The 19931-nt window shown below is 43.8% G+C and overlaps 1 protein-coding gene across 3 annotated transcripts in view; it reads right to left on the bottom strand.

Moving 5' to 3' along the window:
* CDYL (chromodomain Y like) overlaps window positions 1–2235 on the bottom strand; it is a 181276-nt gene extending 179041 nt beyond the window's left edge. Inside the window, exon 1 of one of the 3 annotated variants that reach the window (XM_031012412.3) lies at window positions 1779–2235. In XM_031012412.3, coding sequence (XP_030868272.2) covers window positions 1779–2210 — 432 coding nt within the window. In that variant the 5' untranslated portion in view covers window positions 2211–2235. Of the gene's footprint in view, window positions 1–1152; window positions 1191–1778 lie in introns of those variants that run through there. The other 2 variants (XM_031012411.3, XM_063707299.1) reach the window with 2 other exon arrangements.
* Between the last annotated feature and the right edge of the window lie 17696 nt (window positions 2236–19931).

The following is a 19931-nucleotide window of genomic DNA, read 5'->3' as shown; positions in this document are numbered from 1 at the left end:
CTCCTTGAAAGCATGAACCATTCTCATACCTCAATATTTCCCCATGAAACCTCCATATGGCAAGCATTCGATAAACGTTAAATGAACACAAACTTAGTACAAAATGTTACTCATTAATAACTTCTGTTAGGAATAGAAACCTGAAGATATAGAATAAGCACAGAAGGAACTAAACTTAGTTCATAATATACTAATGGGAAATGTGCTGTCTTCAGAATCATTCTTACACACATAGGATACAACTTACGTATAAGGTGCTACTCTCATCCACTGATGGAACTGATTATGTAATCATACTCATAAAAGCAAATGCCAAGAGTGAACACTCATGACTAAACAACCAAAGAATGATCTAATGTAGAAACTAAAATCCCCCATACCCTCATGCTATGTACTTCCCCCTGTACAGACTTCACCTGGAAGACCTCAACCTCAAACATCCTAGCCTCCATTTCTGTGTCTTCCAGACACACAACACTTTCCTTCCTAGAAGGAAAGCTCCTGAGAACAGGGAGATTTTTCTTCTTTTACATCCCCAAATGACCTAAAATAGTATCCTGAATACAGCGGGGCACAGCTAATGTGTAAAATGGTTGAAAAGAATGGAACATTTTCAGTACCAGCTAAGGTATACTGACCACATACAATGTAAGGAGAAGCAACAACCTTACCCTTAATTCTACAGATGGCAGCTTCCTCCTGAGAACTTCTGCAAACACTTGCTCTTAAAACGCAACAAAAAAGTTGCTAGAAGACTAACATCGCAGACAACAAAGCTCTAGTCTATGCCAACAGCAATAATACGCCCATAAGAGAAGACAACTGAAAGGATCCCTGGGGCCACAGGGCTCTACTTGTTACAGATGCTTCCTTAAGTCCCTCAACACCCAGGTCCCTAAACGCATCATAAAGGTGAGTCTAGAGAGTCTTCGCAAGTTTTAAGTCTCTTAGGAACTTATTTATAAATACATGTGAAACAAGAGAATCATTTATCCAGAAGAACAGAAAGCCTTCCAAACTTCTGTACTCCCAGGAAGTCTACTTTGAAATACGTCAAAAGAAGTTACATGGAGACATACAAAACATGTCTAAAGATCCAAATTGGTAACTCTCAAACTTGAAGCTGGTTTAAACCCATCGACCATAACTTACAGTTCTGGCTATGCCCTTCTCATTTGCAACGCTGCGGCGCAAATGAATGACGGTGTATCAGCGTTAAATTTAAATTTCCTGGCTCTGGCCACAATGCTAACCTAATTAAAGCATGTGGTCAACGTTTAGCATTTTCGGTGCGAGATTTTGCATCGCTTTGGCGAACAGCAAAGTCGAAAGCGTTTGCACCGGTCTTCTCCCCGCCACCCCAAGACCAGGGGCAAAACCCTCTCCCAAATGCTTTATCAAATGGTCAAGAAACCCCCCCCCACCCCCCGTACCGCCCACGCTCCCCGCCGAGCGGCAACGGAGGCTCCACTTCCATGACCCACGCCAAGAGCACTTTGAGCTCAGTCCGAGCAAGTCACTTGTGTCAGCACCACTTCCCCACGGCTGGGACCCCCCACCCCACCCCACGCCCGGCAACTTCAGGACCCCCCGGCCGGGGCCCCTCGGAACGGAGGCTCGGGCTCCCCTCACACACATTTCCCGTCCAGCAAACTGCGGCCGCGGCGGGGGAGGGGACGCGGCGGGCGCGGGCGGCGAGCGGGGCCGTCGGGCGGTGCGGCCGGGCCGGGAGGGGCGGCGGGCGGGGGGCGGCCCGAGGCCGGGGGGAGGGGAGGTACCTCGTACAGCTCCTCGGAAGCCATGGTGGGCGGCGGAGTTGCGGGCGAGAGGGGCAGGGTCGTGGCGGGCGCCGGCGCCGGGCGGTCGACACTTTGTTTCAGTTGGGTCCTGCGTGGCCTGCGCTTCCTGCTCCCGCGGCCGGCCGGGCGCTGGGCACGGACGAGCCTCTTGCACTCCGCGGCCAGTGCGGGCCGGCGGCGCGGCGGGGTTGTGCGCAGGAGCAGCTGCGCAACGCGCCCTGGGCGCCCCGCGCTCACTCCCCGGCGGGCCGGCTCGCGCTCGGGCTCATCGCGCCCCGCCGCGGGGCCGGGCGGGCTGGGGCGGGCGCGGCGGCGTGCGGGCGGCGCGGCCGGATCGCGGCTCCCCTCTCCGGTGTAGTGCAGAAAGCTTCCTACTTGCGACCAAAAAAACCTGCCCCGGCTACTGAGCATGCCCAGTGCGGCCGCCCGGCCCTGCGGAGCTGCGCTCCCGCGCTCCGGGTTTTCGGGCCGCCCGCGCGGGAGGGGCGGGGCGGCGGCGGGGCGGGGCAGCCGAGGGGAGCAGTGGGCTCCGCTCGGGGCCGAGGCGGGCGGCCGGCGGGGCCGGGAGCGAGCCGGCAGGAAGGGGAGGAGCGGGGCCGCGGGGGCGGGGTGGTGGGCGGGGCTCCGACTTCCCCAGTCCCGCTTGCGGGGTCGGCCTGGCCCGCGGCACCGCCCCCCAGCCCGCCTCGACGTGGGCGCTTGCGGCCCGGCCCAGGGCAGGCGGGACCTGGACCTCGAGGTTCGAGGCGCAGCGTGGTTGTGCACACCAGGACGGGCAGCGACGGACCCGAGATGGGGCAGGGGACCATGCGAGCGAACCGGCCCGCGTCTGGAGCCCACCGCCCCGACGGCAGCGGCCGCGCCGTCTACCGCGCGCCTCCCTCCAGGAGGAGCCCAAGAGGCGGCCTCCGTGCGCCCGCCCGTCCGGGGCCGGGCCAGCCCGCGAAGGGCCGGCGGCGTGGCCAGGTGGCGCACCCACCCCATGCCCGCCCCACCGGCCGCCGCCAAGACCCGGAGCCCGGGCCGCGCGCCCCGCGGGGTGGCCCGGCGAGCTCCGGCTGGCACGCTGGCTCCGCGGCAGGCCGGGGGTGGGATCCGAGGGGCGGGAGCCGGGCGCGGCGGAGGGCGGCGCGAGGGCGCGGCTGCCTCCGCTCTGCCCGCAGCTCCCCCCACGCCAGGCCTCTGGGTTCCTCTTGGAGCGTCCGCCTCCTCCGAAGCGCAGCTGGGAGGGGACCGAGACTGGATTCCAGGGAGGTCCGGGTTCTAATCGAACGAGGCTGTCAATGGTGGTTCCTTTCGCGGAACGGTGTGGACTACACGACAGGCCCTCGCTCAGAACAGCGAGGGCTGGCCCGCGCTCCACTTCCCCGGGAAGATCTACTGCCAGGGCACACCTGCCGGGCCCTAGACGTGCCCCATCGGTGGCGAAAGAAGGGGCTTCCTGACCCAACTCCCCCAGACAGCCGCCAACTCCGATCACTCTGGCCGAGTATGCGGAACTTCCCCACGGGGCACTGCAGAGGCATTAGTTCACCTTCTCCCCCAGGCCCTGCATGGGGAAGCCCTCGCCAGTTCCTCCATGTCTCCCCGGGCATCCTTCGGGCCGCCTCACTCCTCCGTGCTCCATCTCGCTCCAGTTCCTAACCTACCTTGGAGCCACAAGGCTCCTCCCACCAGTTTTCTTCCTAAAGCCCTATTCGTTTGTGCCCCCCAACAGCGTTTCAACAACCACGGGGCGTTTCACAGACCCCGCGGTTTCCTGTCCTCCCCACGCCCAGGAACAAGCACCACGCCAACCCTTAAGTCACTGCGAGTCGAATCGCCGTTCCCCTTAAGCGGTGCTTCTACCTGCGGTCCCCACCGTTTGAAACAAACTCCCAGCTCAGGCATCACCTTAAAAGGATAGCCTTCCTGACTTCCAGGGCCAAATCGGTAACTCCCTCTTCCAGCGCTGCCTAAGCACTCACGCGTGCTCACTGCAGCATTCCTCTCTGTATTTTAAGGTTTGTCTACTCTTCACCCCACCCCAACTCCAAACGATGACCTTCAATCAGACTTCATCTTCAAATTTGACGCTGGCCCCTAGCACCATTCTCTATACAGGAAATAAGGTGTTGTTCAATGAATGGAATTTCAGTGTCCACGAGAAAGCCCAATACCTACACCTCCAATTCCCATTATCAAATGCTTGCACAAGAATCGCAAATTAAAGCCACCACTTCATCTACTGGTCAAGGCGCCTCAAGCTCTGCCTCTTTCCCTGATGGCCCAGCCAATTCCCTCTCCCACCTCCAAACAGCACCTCTTTCCTCTCACTTAGCATTTCCATTATTTGCTGCATTTCATCGTTGCCTTCTCTCTAGGTTTACCAATTTATCAACAAAAGTTGTAAGTTCCTTGAAGGCAAGGACTAGGACTTTATACATTTGAGAAATCTCAAAGCATTGAGTGCACACTTCGGCAAGCGCTCAAATACTGGCAGGTGATAGTTTAAAATCCCTCAAGAAAAATAAACTATAAAAAAGAGATCCTCAATAGGAAATAGATACATCTAACATATAAGCCTATTATGCAATGATGGACCAATACAAATACAAGCACTTCTCGCCATGACCATTACTCCAATTATTGCCCCCTTCAGAACATCCACAAGCTTAGGCATTCACAAGGGGCTCCACCATGTGCTTAATGGTACCGTGGTCTCCAAGGAGTCTCCAAAACTGCCATTGTTGCCCAGGAGAGGGAAAGAAAGGAACATAGACATCCACAACAAACATATCCAGATATTGAGCTAGTAAGGCGATTTTCCCCATTGTGGAAACAAAAAGGGGAAGAATTATAGCCTCAAAAAGGTAACTCAAAAATGTCAATTTACATAGACCTTTGTCAATTTACGTAGCTTTTCAATCTTGACAATCTGGAATGTTTATGCTGCTATCCTTAGTCTACAACATTAAGAGTAACCACCGGTAGCCTCTAAAACAAAGCAGGAGTGAGCCATACTCCTAAGTTCCAACCACCTCTCCACTCTGACAGTTGGCTTCCACTGGCCAAGGAGATGGGTATCCACCTAGCGACTGAGAAATTGAGCAAGTTCTCAATTGTCCACTTTGTTCCTTTCATCTGCCCTCCATTTAAAACTCACTGATTTATGGGATGCTATTTTGCTTATATATACATATATATTTTAACCTCATTCATTCAATTTGTCTTACTTTTAAGCAAACTTTGCTTTCCTCCGTCACTTTTTTATATAAACATTTTACCAGCACTCATAGCAGAAGTAAATATGCCCAAGATTATTTAATGACTTGGAATTTCCATCACCTTTTATGAAACAGTGAAGTTCTGTAGTTTCCATGACCACGTGTGTGGGTGCTATTATTTTCTCAGTGGCTTAAGAATAAAAGTGAAATCACATCCCCTAAGCACACCGGGAAGATTGCAGCAAAAATACATACAGCACAATACCATGCACTAGTAAGACATATGACTCTTAAAAGATTAGAGAAGTGGTCAACAAGAGAGATGATATACACACATGATTAAAAGACACGTCTACCAGCAATAAACGATTCTTACCTGACCTGCTCCCGTTGTTGTAGGCCAACATAATTCAATTGTCTCCTCCTCAAATCCAAACAATTGATCATCAATGGCAAGTACTACCGACGATAGGACTCTTCAGATCAAGAATCACAGCCTTTTCCCATCTCGGGAGAACGATAACTAAAACCTGAAATCTGAGATCCTCCTCTTTTCCCAATCACCAGCCAAACCAGGCATGTCTTCCTTTCTCCCAAGAATCTGCATTTCATCTACATTTGAATCCCAAGGCATCCAAGGGGAGATGGGGGATGGGACAGAAAAAAACAAAAGAAGCCAAAATCTAGCTACTACTGTTCTCAGAGCCAAAGGCGTTTTATGGTTGGGTAGCTGTGAAAAGCTGCTGATAATGATTCCCTTCAACAGTTTTGTATCCCCAAAGCATATTCTATCCTGGTTACCTCCTCCATAACCCAAAATTTAATTGTGATTTTTATGAGGATGCAACCTAAGTTTGTTTGTTTTAAACCCACGGTGGCTGAAGGGAAATTAAATGCTGTTCTTGTCATAGAGTATCTACTCCAGAAAACTTGGTGGAATTTCCATCTCAATCACCCACTCAAAAGAAAGAACATTTTAAACCTGAGACCCAAAAGAAAGAAGCATACAGAACCAGTTATAAGATTAATTCAGATGTTAGGGGCCTTGTCTGAACTGGGAGCCAACCAGTTCTTCCTTCCCTAAAAGCTTAGAGTGGATACCAGTACCTTTTTCTGGTCAACCAATAACAGCTGATTCCTTTTTTTCAGTCACTGTTTCCTTCCCTGCCCAAATAGTCAATTTCCTTATTTCGAGGGGCAGCCTCTCCCTGCCGCCCTCCATGTTGGTCCCAGGTAGGTACCATTTCTCTCTTTCATATGGAAGCCAGTAGCCAGCTGCCACACTGCTGCTCCTTGGCCAGATATCACTATTTGTTTCATCTCTTTGCCCTCGTGATGCCAATTCTGAGACCTCTTAACATTTGATTTCACCAATTTCATCTTAGGCTGTGATACCATCACTGGCCGGAGCTCATCAACCTACAATTAAGGATCATTTGCTTTTTCAACTAGATTTAGCGTTTAAGTACGGTTCCTTTTTCTGTTTAGCTAATGGTGTTCTACCAAGAGAATCCTTGTAATATGTACTTGTTGAACTTTTTTTGATTAAAGTAATGAGCAAGAGCAAGGAAGTTTTTCATTGATAATTTTATACATTACCCCATTTTTGGAAAGCAAAAAGACCAAAAATCATAAAGAGGAAACAGGCACAGGTATTCCCATAGTTTTGGTTGACTTTATGCCAAGGCAGTAACTAACTCATTTTGGATCCGTGGAAAAAAACAGCAAGTACTGTTTAACTTTCCCTTGAATTATTGTGATGATTAATTGCATTTGTCTCTCAAGTCAGACCATCCCAGTATCCTCTTTACCTTTCCATTTCTAGACAGAGAGAGAGAGAACAACTAGGCAAGAGATGAGTGTGGACATTTTGACTGGTAAGGAAAATAGAAACACAAGACCCACCAGAAGTGGGGGAACCCAGAATTATCCCAGGAGCAGGTGGATGTTGAATCTAAAGCAAAGTGTAAATGAGTTGGAAGATTGGGGCCAGACCAGCACTTGGAGGTGCTTAGTGGGGCTTGATTTTTTTTCAATCACTAGTATTGTCTAGTGTAGAAGTTCTCAAAGTGTGGTTCCCCAGACTAGCAGCAACGGCATCACCTTGGAACTTGTTCAAAGTGCAAACTCTCAGCTGGACGTGGTGGCTGACGCCTGTAATCCCAAAACTTTAGGAGGCCAAGGCAGGTGGATCACCTGAGCTCAGGAGTTCCAGACCAGCCTGGCCAACATGGCGAAACCCCATCTCCACTAAAAATATAAAAATTAGCCGGGTGTGGTGGCATGTGCTTGTAATCCCAGCCACTCGGGAGGCTGAGGCAAGAGGATCATTTGAACCCGGGAGGCAGAGGTTGCAAGGACCCGAGATAGCACCACTGCACTCTAGCCTGGATGGCAGAGCAAGACTCCATCCCCCACCCCCCCCAAAAAAAGTGCAAATTCTCTTACCCTCTCACCTACTGGAACTAGAAACAGTATTAGAGAGCATCCATCACTGTACTAGGAATGACCATTGTGTAGTAAAATTTTGTTTCCATTATACATATACACAAATATTTAGGCATGTATATATATGCTTATATATGCACACACATATATTATTGTGTACTAAGTCATAATGTAAAATGTATTTCTTACATTTTGAGCTAGGGCAAGAAGTTTGAAAGCCAATGTTTTGAAACCAGGTAACAAACCCCTGCAAAGGTGGATTGTTAATTATCTATGAATGGTATTGCTGTAGTGCACAGCAATTTTCTTAAATGATTTAATGATTCCTTTTTTGTAGCACACATTACTTCTCCATAACTACTACAGAAGTGTTCAGATCACGTTCCTTTCTGAATTACACATATCCCAGAGTGATATATTTTGAACGAATCAGAATAGTATGCATTTTAGGCCTTATCTTTCCACACAATGTAGAAGATTTTCCAAAGAATATCCCTAACAGACTAAACAAAATGAATGTGAAGTTTAATTTGGTCAACAGCAACATTAAAAAAATAATAAATAAACACAAACAAGAAGCACTTACCCTGTTCCAGGAACTGTTCTAAGCACTTTACAAATATTAAGCTATTTAATTCAGCAAGCACCTAATAAAAATCATAGCTAACATTTACAAAGAACCGTAATAAGTAAGCACATTCGTCCACAAAGCGCCTTTTGGAGTGGGCATTTTTATTGACCCCATTCCTAGTAAGTGGGGAAGCTAAACTTCATCAGGTCCAGGTAACACTAGGGTCTAAGTTCTGAATCATTAAGTTATAGTCACTCAATAAATACTTATTGACCATTTATTGTATGCCAGGCACCTTGCTACTCAATGTATATACAATCATCCCTGCTCCCACGTAGCTGGCAATCTATTAGGATAGATAGACATTAAGTTGTCAGGAAAAAAAAAAAAATGTTGGCCCGGCGCCATGGCTCACGCCTGTAATCCCAGCACTTTGGAAGGCCGAGGCCGGTGGATCACGAGGTCAAGAGATTGAGACCATATCCTGGCTAACATGGCGAAACCCCATCTCTTCTAAAAATACACACACACACACACACACATACACACACACACACACACACAAATTAGCCGGGTGTGGTGGCGGTCGCCTGTAGTCCCCGCTACTTGGGAGGCTGAGGCAGGAGAATGGCGTGAACCCTGGAGGTGGAGCTTGCAGTGAGCCGAGATCGCGCCACTGCACTCCAGCCTGGGCGACAGAGCGAGACTCCATCTCAAAAAACAAAAACAAAAACAAAACAACAACAAAAAGGTCTTAACTACCAATCAAAGAAAATGGCAGGAAGCTGTTGAGCCCAGGCCACCTAGAGATGAGTCTGGTTTGCTGCTTCCCCAGAGACAGTGCCCAGCACCCCGTGGGCACACTGGACATGCTTGGGTACCAGCAAAGCAGAATCATTGAAAAATTATTTTCAAATAATTTGATATTTTAAAACTAAGTAGCCATCATGGGAGAGATCAACATTTTGACTTTTACGCAATTGCTTTACATTTAGCATTTTAAAAAATGAAATACTAGATATGCAAAAAGGCATAAAGAAAAATACAACAAGGCCTATGTACCCACTCCCCAGCTTAAGCAAAATATGATTTCCGTATTCAGACCAATACTTGGCAGACTTTTAAATAATTTATGAGAAGTAGGAGGTATACCATATTCTATTCACTATTTAGGTTATTTAGTTGTTGATGTTTTTCATACAGATTTAGATTTTAACAGATTTAGATTTATAGAAAAATTGCAAATATAGTAGAGAGTTCCCATACCCAGTTTTCCCCATTACATTTAGTCAGGTATACATGGCACAATTAGTGAACCAATATTGATACAGTATTATTAACTAAAATACACGTTTTATTCAGATTTCCCTAGTTTTTACCTAATTTTCTTTTTTCTGCCCCGGGATCCCATCTGTGATGCCGCATTACCTCTATTAATAGTTCTCCTGTCTCCTTACGCTTCTCTTGGCTATGGCAGTTTCTTAGGCTTTTCTTGTTTTTGATGACCTTGACAGTTTTGAAGAGTACATTTTGTGAAACTTTTGCAGAATGTCCTCAACTGGAATTTGTCTGATATTTGTCTCATGATATGATTTGACTGGGCTTTTGTGTTTGGGGGAGGAAGACCACAGATATAAAATGCCATTCTCATCACATTGTATCAAGGATACCTACGATCAACATGACTTCACTGTTGATGTTGACCTTGATCACCTAGCAAATACAGTGCTTGTCAGATTTCTGCACTGAAAACTTACTGTTCTCCACTCCCAGCCCCTGTCCCTTTCCATACTGTAGTATTTGGAAGGGAGTCACTTTGAGCAGCCCACACTTAAGAAATGAGGATTATGTTTCCCCTCCTTGAGGGCAGAGTGTCTACAAAAAGTATCTAGAATTCTTCTGCATAGGAGATTTCTCTCTTCTCCCCCACTTATTAATTTATTCATTTTTTATATCAACTGAGACTCATGGATTATTTTATACCCTGGATTATAATCCATAATGCATTATTTATTTCCTTGATCAGATTCTCTAGCTTTCGCCACCGGGAGCTCTTTCAGTTGACTTCTGTGCGTCTTTGACATACTCTCATCATGAGGCGGTGTATATTTTGATCACTTCCTTACTTTCTGGCATTGTAAGATGCTGCAGGCTCATCTTGTATATTTTCTGCTCCAGTCCTAGAATCAACCATTTCTCCAAGGAGCCTTCGTTCCTCTTTGTTGAAAAATCATATTAGAAAGCAAGTTCTGGGTGTTAGATGTGTTTATTGTGACTGAGGCTATTCCCTATTTGTGATTAGGTTGTCCCTGAACTAGTGAGCTAAAATCTAAAGGATGAATTAGGTGAAGAGGGCATTGGAAATGGTCCCAGGCTTAGGAAAGGGCTTTTTCCAAAGGCCTAGATGTGGAAGTTGCATGACACCTTTGAGACTCTGAAAATGCTGGTGAAGCCAGAATGCAGACAACAGGAAGGGAGACATAAGATGGGATGGAGAGGCAGGCAAATCTGGTAGCTCATGACCAGGTCCTGGGTCTCTTCATCAATAATCTGACCTATATTTTTTAAAAGTTTGGCTCTATGAAGAGAAAGTGGTTGGAGCAGAGTGGTTAGGGAATTATTCAATATTGCATTAAATTTGATGTTTTTACATTTTGTTTAGATATCAAATCATTTCAAAATAAAATTTTGGTGGACCTGCTTCGCTGATGCCAACTGCATATGCAGCATGCCTATACAGTGAGGGACACTGCACTTAGGACCTCCAATATGACATTGAGTAAAGTGGATATCAGGTCTTGATTTTTATTACAGCGGGAAAGCTTTTACCATTAGGGATGATATTTGCTGAAGGAATTTCGTAGGCCTATTTAATTAGATTAAGGCAGTTCCTTTCCATCCTAGTTTCCCTCTGCTCCCCTCCCCTCCCCTCCCCTCATCTCGCGTCTCCTCTCCTCTCGAGGGTGTCTTACTCTGTCACCCAGGCTGGAGTGCAGTGGCACGATCTCAGCTCACTGCAACCTCCACCTCCTGGGTTCAAACAATTCTCCCGCCTCAGCCTCCCAAGTAGCTGGGATTATAGGCACACGCCACCACGCCTGGCTAATTTTTGTATTTTTGGTAGTGATGGGGTTTCACCATGTTGGCCAGGCTGGTCTCAAACTCCTGAGCTCGTGATCCACCTGCCTCAGCCTCCCAAAGTGCTAGGGTTACAGGTGTGAGCCACTGAGCCCAGTCTCCATCCTAGTTTTCTAAACTTTTTTTTTTTTATCACGAATGAATATTGAATTTTGTCATCTACTGAAATGATCAAATGATTTTATTCCTTCATTTTCTAAATGTGTTGACTTATATTTATTTTTAATTTTAAGCCAAATTTCTTTTTCTGGAATAAACCAAATAAAGTTTTTATGCATTATCCTTTTCATAAATGGCTAAATTTGGTGTGCTAATAATATGTTTAGAATTTTGAATCTATGTTCATGAGGAAGATTCACCTGAAATTTTTCTTTCTTGTTAATTTTTTTTTTAGACAGCATCTCACTTTGTCACCCAGGCTGGAGTACAGTGGTAAGATCTTGGTGTACTGCAGCTTCAACCTTCTGGGCTCAAGTGATCTTCCCACATCAGCTGCCCCCAAGTAGCTGAGACTACCGGTGAATGCCACCATGCCCGGCCAACTTTTTTTTTGTGGAGAACAGGGTTTCACCAGATTGCCCAGGCTGGTCTCGAGCTCCTGAACTCAAATGATCTGCCAACCTCAGCCTCCCAAAGGCTAGGATTACAGGTGTGAGCCACTGTGCCCGGCCTCTTATCAGATTTTAATATCAAGGTTATAGAGATCTCATAAAATAAGTTGTCATGTACTTCCTCTTTTCCAATTTTTAGTTTGTGTATGAATGCCATTATTTCTCCTTTTGATACCTGTATGCATTTGCTTATAAAGCCACCTGGGTCTGGAGCATTCTTATTGGAAGACTTTAAATTATAGATTCAAATTCTTTAATAAAGAAATATTCAGGGCCAGGTGCCATGGCTCACACCTGTAATCCCAGAACTTTGGGAGGCTGAGGCAGGTGGATCACCTGAGGTCAGGAGATCGAGACCATCCTGGCTAACATGGTGAAACCCTGTCTCTACTAAAAATACAAAAAATTAGCCAGGCATGGTGGCACATGCCTGTAATCCCAGCTACTCGGGAGGCTGAGGCAGGAGAATCACTTGAACCCAGGAGGTGGAGGTTGCAGTGAGCCAAGATCATACCATTGCACTCCAGCCTGGGCAACAAGAGTGAAACTCCATCTCAAAAGAAAAAAAAAAAAAACAAAAAAGGAATATTCAGGATTTCTATTTCTTTCTGTGTCAATTTGTCCATTTCATCTAAATTTTCAAAGTTAATAACATAAAATTGTTCATAAAATTTTAGTATTTGTAGGATCTCTAATAATATTCCCATTTTAATTATTGAAAATATGTATCATTTCTCTCCTTGTTCTTTATCAGTCCTGCCATGGGTATATTAATTTATTAGTCTTCTGAAAATACCAATTTTGAGCTTTTTTGGTTCTTTGTATGGTATGTCTACTCTATTTAATTATGCTTCTATCATTATTATTTCCTTTGTTTTATTTGTTATTCATTTTCTAATTTCTTAAGATGACTTTGTTCAACAGGCATGGTGGCTCATGCCTGTAATCCCAGCACTTTGGGAGGCCAAGGTGGGTGGATCACCCGAGGTCAGGAGTTCGAGACCAGCCTGGCCAACATGGCAAAACCCCATCTGTGCTAAAAATACAAAAATTAGCCGGGCGTGGTGGCATGCACTTGTAGTCCCAGCTACATGGGAGGCCGAGGCAAGAGAATCGCTTGAACCTGGAAGGCAGAGGTTGCAGAGAGCTGAGATTGTGCCACTGCACTCCAGCCTGGGTGACAGAGCAAGACTCTGTATCAAAAAAAAAAAAAAAAAAAGGGAAACAAAAAAGATGACTTTGTTCATTGATCTTCAGTCTTCTTTTCAAATGTATGAATTAAAACCTATAAATTCCCCTGCATCCCACAAGTCTTAATAGTTTGTATTTTTGTTATTATTTAGTTGAAAATATGTTATAATTTCCATTGTGGTTTCTTCTTTGAGCCACGTGTTATTAGAAAGATATTTTAAAATTTCAAAAAATAAGGGTTTTCTAGTTATTTTTATTTGTCTTTTTTTTTTTTTTTTTTTTTTTGAGACGAAGTCTCCCTCTGTCACCAAGGCTGGAGTACAGTGGTGTGAGCTCAGCTTACTGCAACCTCTGCCTCCCGGGTTCAAGTGATTCTCATGCCTCAGCCTCCCTAAATAGCTGGGATTACAAGTGCCCACCACCATGCCTGGCTGATTTTCTGTACTTTAGTAGAGATGGGTTTCGTCACATTGGCCAGACTGGTTTCAAACCCCTGACCTCAGTTAATCCACACAACTTGACCTCCCAAAGTGCTGGGATTACAGGCGTGAGCCACCACACCCAGCCAATTTCTGGCTTAATAACATTGTAGTGAAAGAATATAATCTGTAGAATTTCAATCCTTTAAAATTTGTTAACACTTATGTCACAAAATTGCTTAAGTTTTATACATATTTTATGTGGTACTTCAAAAGACTATGTATTTTTTAGTTGTATGCAGTGTTTTCTATTATATATATGTGTGTGTGTTTAATTTTGCTGTATTTTACTGTTTATGTTGTTCAAATATTCTATTAGTTACTGGGACAGGTGCATTAAAATATCCCAACATGATTATGAATTTGTCTAAGCTTTTCTGTGTAGTTTTTGCTTTGCATATTTTTAAGCTATGTTTCTAGGTACATACAAGTTTAAAATCGTTATAATCTATCTGGTGAAGGAAGCATTTTGTCATTATAAAGACACCAATAATGCTTTTTACATTGTCTACTTTGATATTAAGATACCTACAACTGACTGGGTGCGGTGGCTCATGCCTGTAATCCCAGCACTTTGGGAGGCTGAGGTGGACAGATCACGAGGTCAGGAGCTTGAGACCAGCCTGACCACCATGGTGACACCCCATCTCTACTAAAAATGCAAAAATTAGCCAGGCGTGGGGGTGTGTGCCTGTAATCCCAGCTACTCAGGAGGCTGAGGCAGGAGAATCTTTTGAACCTGGAAGGCAGAGGCTGCAGTGAGCTGAGATCGTGCCATTGCACTCCAGCCTGGACAATAGAGCAAGACTCCATCTCAAAAACAAAAAACAAAAAACAAAAAAAAACCTACAACAAAATTTCTTTTGTGTTTGTATGATAGCTAAATCTTTCTCCAAATGTGTTTTTTAAACTTTCTGGATTCTTAAGTTTTACATGTCTCTTACAATTAACACTTTTATTTTTTAATCCAGTTTGATAATCTTTGTCTTTTAATTGGGGTATTTAGTCCATTTACATTTAAAGTAATTACTGGTATGTGTAATTTTGATTCTACCTATAATTCTAGGTATTATTCAATATGTTCTATTTTTCCTACTTGTTCTGTTTCTTTTTCTTTCCTTCATTGATTTGTTCCAGACTGATTGAGAACTTTACAACAAATTTTTGTTTTTTGGGGTTGGGGGACGGAGTCTCACTCTGTTGCCCAGGCTAGAGTGCAGTGGCGTGATCTTGGCTCACTGCAACCTCTGCCTCCTGGGTTCAAGCGATTCTCCTGCTTCAGCCTCCTGAGTAGCTGGAACTATAGGCACACGCCACCATGCCCAGCTAATTTTTGTATTTTTAGTAGAGATGGGGTTTCACTATGTTGACAGGGCTGGTCTTGAGTTCCTGATCTCAAGTGATCCGCCCATGTTGGCCTCCCAAAGTGCTGGGACTACAGATGTGAGCCACCGCGCCTGGCCCTACAAAAAAATTATTCTGTTATTTTTCTCCTTATTACCTGGAAAGCCATATATTCTTTTAAAATATATACAGTAATAACCCTAAATATTAAGTGTGTCTTTTTCTTAACTAAATGTAATATCAATACTTTTATTTTTTTCCTGGACAACACAAGAAACTTAGAACACTTTACACCATTTATTCCATGTCCTACTGACCCATGTTCCAGCACCACTAATTCTATATTCCATCCTTATTGTTGCTTTATGTTTTAATTCTTCATTTTAATTGCTAAAAATTATTATAATTGTTGGCTTATGCAATCAATATTTATTTAGAGTCACCTACATATTTAACTCATTATTTTGTCCTTCGGTTTTTTTGTTTTGTTTTGTTTTTACTGTATCTCCAAGGCTGGACATTTTCCTTCTGCTATAAAAACATCTAATATTTGCTTTAGTTAGTCTAAAAAGTTATTTATTTTACCTTTTTATGGAAGGCTATATCAGCTGGTATAGAATTTCAGTGGCAATTTTCTTACTTTTGCTCAGTGCTTTTAGTATATTTTATAGTCTCCTACTTTCAATTGTTTCCATTGAGAAATCTGCTATATTTTTGCTCCTTTGAAGGTAATCTATCTTTCTTCTCTTGCTATTTTTACCATTTTCTCTTTGTCTTGGGTTTTCAGCAGTTTTACTATGATGTGTTTAGGTATTCGTTTGTGTATTTATCCTGGTTGGGTTTCCTAGGATTTATAGAGTCTTTGAATTATTTTACCAGTTTGCAATATTTTGTCAGCCATTATCTCTTATTATTGCTGCTACCTCAGTCTCTTCTTCCCTTCTGAGCTTCCAATGAACGTATGTTACAGCTTTTCACTACAGTCCTATGTGTTGTATTATCATTTCTGATTTTTCTATTATTTTGTTTTTCTACTACATTCTGGGTACTTTCTCCTGATCTATCTTTTGGTTTACAAATTCTTGCTTCAATTGTGTCTCATCTGCTCTTAAACCTTTTTTTTTTTTTTTTTGGTACCCTTTAATCTGGAATATCCTTTTGATTTGTTATTGAGTTTTTGTTGTTGTTGTTCTTGGTTGAAATTCTTAATCTTGTTGGATTTTTTTTTAATCTCTTTGACCTGAATAAGATCATTAGTTTGAAGTCAGTGTGCAAACTCTAACACCTGTAGCCTCTGTAGGTCTGTTTCTATTGTCTGCTGTATCTATTGATATTAGTTCATGTTATTTTACTCCTTGTGTGTCTGATTATTTTTTATTATATGCCAGATATTGGATCTACAAAATGTAGAAATATATTTGAGGTCTGAGATGATGTTATATTTCTCCAGAGAGGATATGTTTGTTCCTGCCAGCTGCCTAAGTGCTCAAACACTAAAATGTCACCTAAAACCAATTTCATGGCTTGAAAGAATTAAAAGCTAAGCTGTAGTCTCTAGGGGTGCTTACTTCTGAATTACTCTTTTCCTTAAGGTCCTTCAGAGTTTTAATCCAGTGTGAGAAGAGTTCATCCACCAGGACTCCCATCCCTTGATGGAAACTGAGCACCAACCCCTGTCACCTTAGATCTTTGTGGCTTTCAAAATCATAACTCAGCATGTTGTTCTCTCCGCCTTCTGGTCTTGCTCACAGGGGAAAAACATACAGAAACTCCAGGCTCACCTCCATGGGCTTCCAAGCTTCCCCACCCTAGCTCAGTGTTTTTAAACATCTTATTAGTTCTCTACTGCTTTGAATCAGATTCTTAAAATGCTTTTCCCCCAGCTTTCTTAGTTGTCCTTAGCAGGAAGCTCAATCATACTTATTTAGTCTGCCATTACTGGAAATCTGATTTAACCTTTATGACAATTCTATAAAACAGATATTATTTCCATCATACAGAGAGGAAACAGGTTGAGAATAATGAAAGAATGGGACCAATAAATATACAGCTTATTTTGCTAATTAGAGTAGGTGGTCTTTGGGTATTTGAATACTACCACATAAGTAGTCACCTTTAACAATTCTGGGGAAAGTGGGCCGGGCGTGGTGGCTCATGCCTGTAATCCCAGCACTTTGGGAGGCTGAGGCAGGCGGATCACAAGGTCAAGAGTTCAAGACCAGCCTGGCCAACATGGTGAAACCCTGTCTCTACTAAAAATAGAAAAATTAGCCGGGCGTGGTGGCAGACGCCTGTAATCTCAGCTACTCAGGAGGCTGAGGCAGGAGAATAGATTGAACCCGGGAGGTGGAGTTTGCAGCGAGCCGAGATTGTGCCATTGCACTCCAGCCTGGGTGACAGAGCAAGACTCAGTCTGGGGAAAAAAAAATCATGGGGAAAGTCACTCTCACCAAAAATATTTCTGTGATTGACCCTCTCATGGTACCTTATATTCCTACATTAAATTATCCCTCAAGATACAGCTTTGAAAGGATATGTTTAAAGATCTGTTTAACACATATGTAACTGGAGAGTGCTCAATCTTGGTCTTTATCTGCCGCCAAGAGCTTATCTCAACTGGCTCTCAGGTTGTAGAAATAGTTTTTATGAAGTGTGTACGATAGTTGGGAGCAAAAACAATTTTGCCACAGTTACTTTGAACATTTCTATAAAAGAGAGTCTTAGAGTAATATTATAACATAGTTGGAAATATAGTCAGAAGAGTGGGCTGGATCCTGGAGTTACGTAACACTTTGCATCAAATTGAGAACATGCTAAATTTCCACTACAAGGAATAGGACAAGGACAATAGACTTTATCTACGGGGGTTGGGATGGGGCTGGGAGTTGGGTTGGTTGAGAGAATCCCAGGAAAAAAAAAAAATCCCAGAAGGCTCACTGATTTATCTGGTTTTGTTTGTTGGTTTTCTGGCAGTTACTCTTATCTTTGACAGTTCTATCTATATTAAGCCCAGATTTCTCCCTTTCTACTGCAATTGTTTTAACGAAGTATTTTCCTTTCTTGTCAGGCTTCTTCTTGGTCCTTTTATGCCAATTTCCTCATAGCGTAGGTCCAGATTTCTCACTCTGAAGAGCTCTATTTCACATAGACCTTTTTCTAGGCAACAAATTCATGGCTTCTCCTCTGCTTCGGGAAGGCTTCCTCACCTTTCTCTATTCATCACCAACTCCACGAATATTCCTCTAAATGAGGCAAACTCTTTTCTGACCACTCCATGATGAACCAGTGTCTTTAGCATTCAGCACAAAGCCCATCAGCTCTCACAGTCCTCTGAAAGCAGCATCAACATTTATTTATTCTTGGGCATGCTTTCTACTTGGGTCATCATTTTTTTTTTTTTTTTTTTGTATTGCTGTGCTATTCCTTGGGTATGTTTGAATGCATAACTACTCTTTGCTTTCAAGGGGGAGCTCCAAACGGTGTCTTAAACAACAGTGCTTCGACCCTCTAAGCTCCCAGGATACAGGGAGTCAGCAACAATGATGGGGTCAAAATGCCATCCACTTTGGACTGGGTCATTCCTGCTATAAATATTCATGGAACACTGAGCTGAGGGATGTTCTTTCCAAAGTATAAGAGAATGTGGCTGTAACTCACTGAGGTCAGTTCATGGAGATAAAGGATTGTTTCAACCCCAGGTTGATGGACTAGCCTTAGCAGAAAAAAACAACAGACTTGCTTTTGAGAACAGGGGTAAAATGAAACTAATCTCTTCAAGGAAAATTACTGTAAAAGTCCTATAATTTCTTTTGTTTTTCTTTTTTCTTTCTTTCTTTTCTTTTCTTTTTTCTTTTTTTTTTTTTTTTTTGAGATGGAGTTTCTCTCTTGTTGCCCAGGCTGGAGTGCAATGGCGTGATCTCAGCTCACTGCAACCTCCACCTCCTGGGTTCAAGCGATTCTCCTGCCTCAGCCTCCTGAGTAGCTGGGATTACAGGCACACACCCCCACGCCCAGCTAATTTTTGCATTTTAAGTAGAGACGAGGATTCACCATGGCCAGGCGGGTCTTGAACTCCTGACCTCAGGTGATCCACCCACCTCGGCCTCCCAGAGTGATGGAATTACAGGTGTGAGCCACTGCACCCGGGCAAGTCCTACAATTTCTAAAATGAGAAGATCAATGGGCTCTTTTAAGCACTAGGATCTACAAAGTTGCTAAAACTCAAAAGTTGGAAACAACTTTAATGTCTGATAGATAATCAGGACTAAGCAAATTATGGTATATCTGTATAATAAAATATTATGTGGGCCTTAAAATGGACATTTTATATGATTTTAAATAAGATGGAAAGTGAATCTGTTTTAATATTAAGGTAAAGAATCTGAATAAAATGCACAAAGTCTCTTTGGAAAGATACACATATGAAAACTTTTAACAACTGTATTAATTTTGGTTAGGAAGAAAACTGTGTGATTGGCTGGGTGCGGTGGCTCACGCCTGTAATCCTAGCACTTTGGGAGGCTGAGGCGCGTGGGTCAGGAAATCGAGACCATCCTGGGTAACACGGTGAAACCCCATCTCTACTAAAAATACAAAAAAATTAGCCGGGCGTGGTGGCGGGTGCCTGTAGTCCCAGCTACTCGGGAGGCTGAGGCAGGAGGATGGCGTGAACCTGGGGAGGCAGAGAGAGCTTGCAGTGAGCCGAGATCGTGCCACTGCACTCCAGCCTGGGAGACAGAGCGAGACTCTGTCTCAAAAAAAAAAAAAAAAAAAAAGAAAACTGGGTAATTGAGGTAGAAAGATCAGAAAGAGCCTCTTCACTCTATGTCTGTTTATTCTTTCCAAGCTTTAAAATAAATACGTAAAATGAAGAATCAGGAAATATGTAGTATAGTTTCAACCGTACAAAAATGTACATCAAAAAATATGTAGCAGGAACTATGTTAAAGTGTCAATTGTGACTTTTCTCTAGAATTATAGGGTTTTTATTTCTTCCTCTTATATTTTCCAGAATCTTCAGGTACACAAAGTGTTTTTTTGAGACAGAGTCTCTCTCTGTTGCCCAGACTGGAGTGCAGTGGCATGATCTCGGCTCACTGCAACCTCTGCCTCACGGGTTCAAGCCTCAGCCTCCCAAGTAGCTG

This window comes from Gorilla gorilla, chromosome 5, assembly GCF_029281585.2.
Source record: "Gorilla gorilla gorilla isolate KB3781 chromosome 5, NHGRI_mGorGor1-v2.1_pri, whole genome shotgun sequence".
Taxonomy (NCBI): Eukaryota; Metazoa; Chordata; class Mammalia; order Primates; family Hominidae; genus Gorilla; species Gorilla gorilla.
The sequence above is the reverse complement of the archived record's forward strand: the minus strand, read 5'-3'. Positions and strand labels throughout refer to the sequence as shown.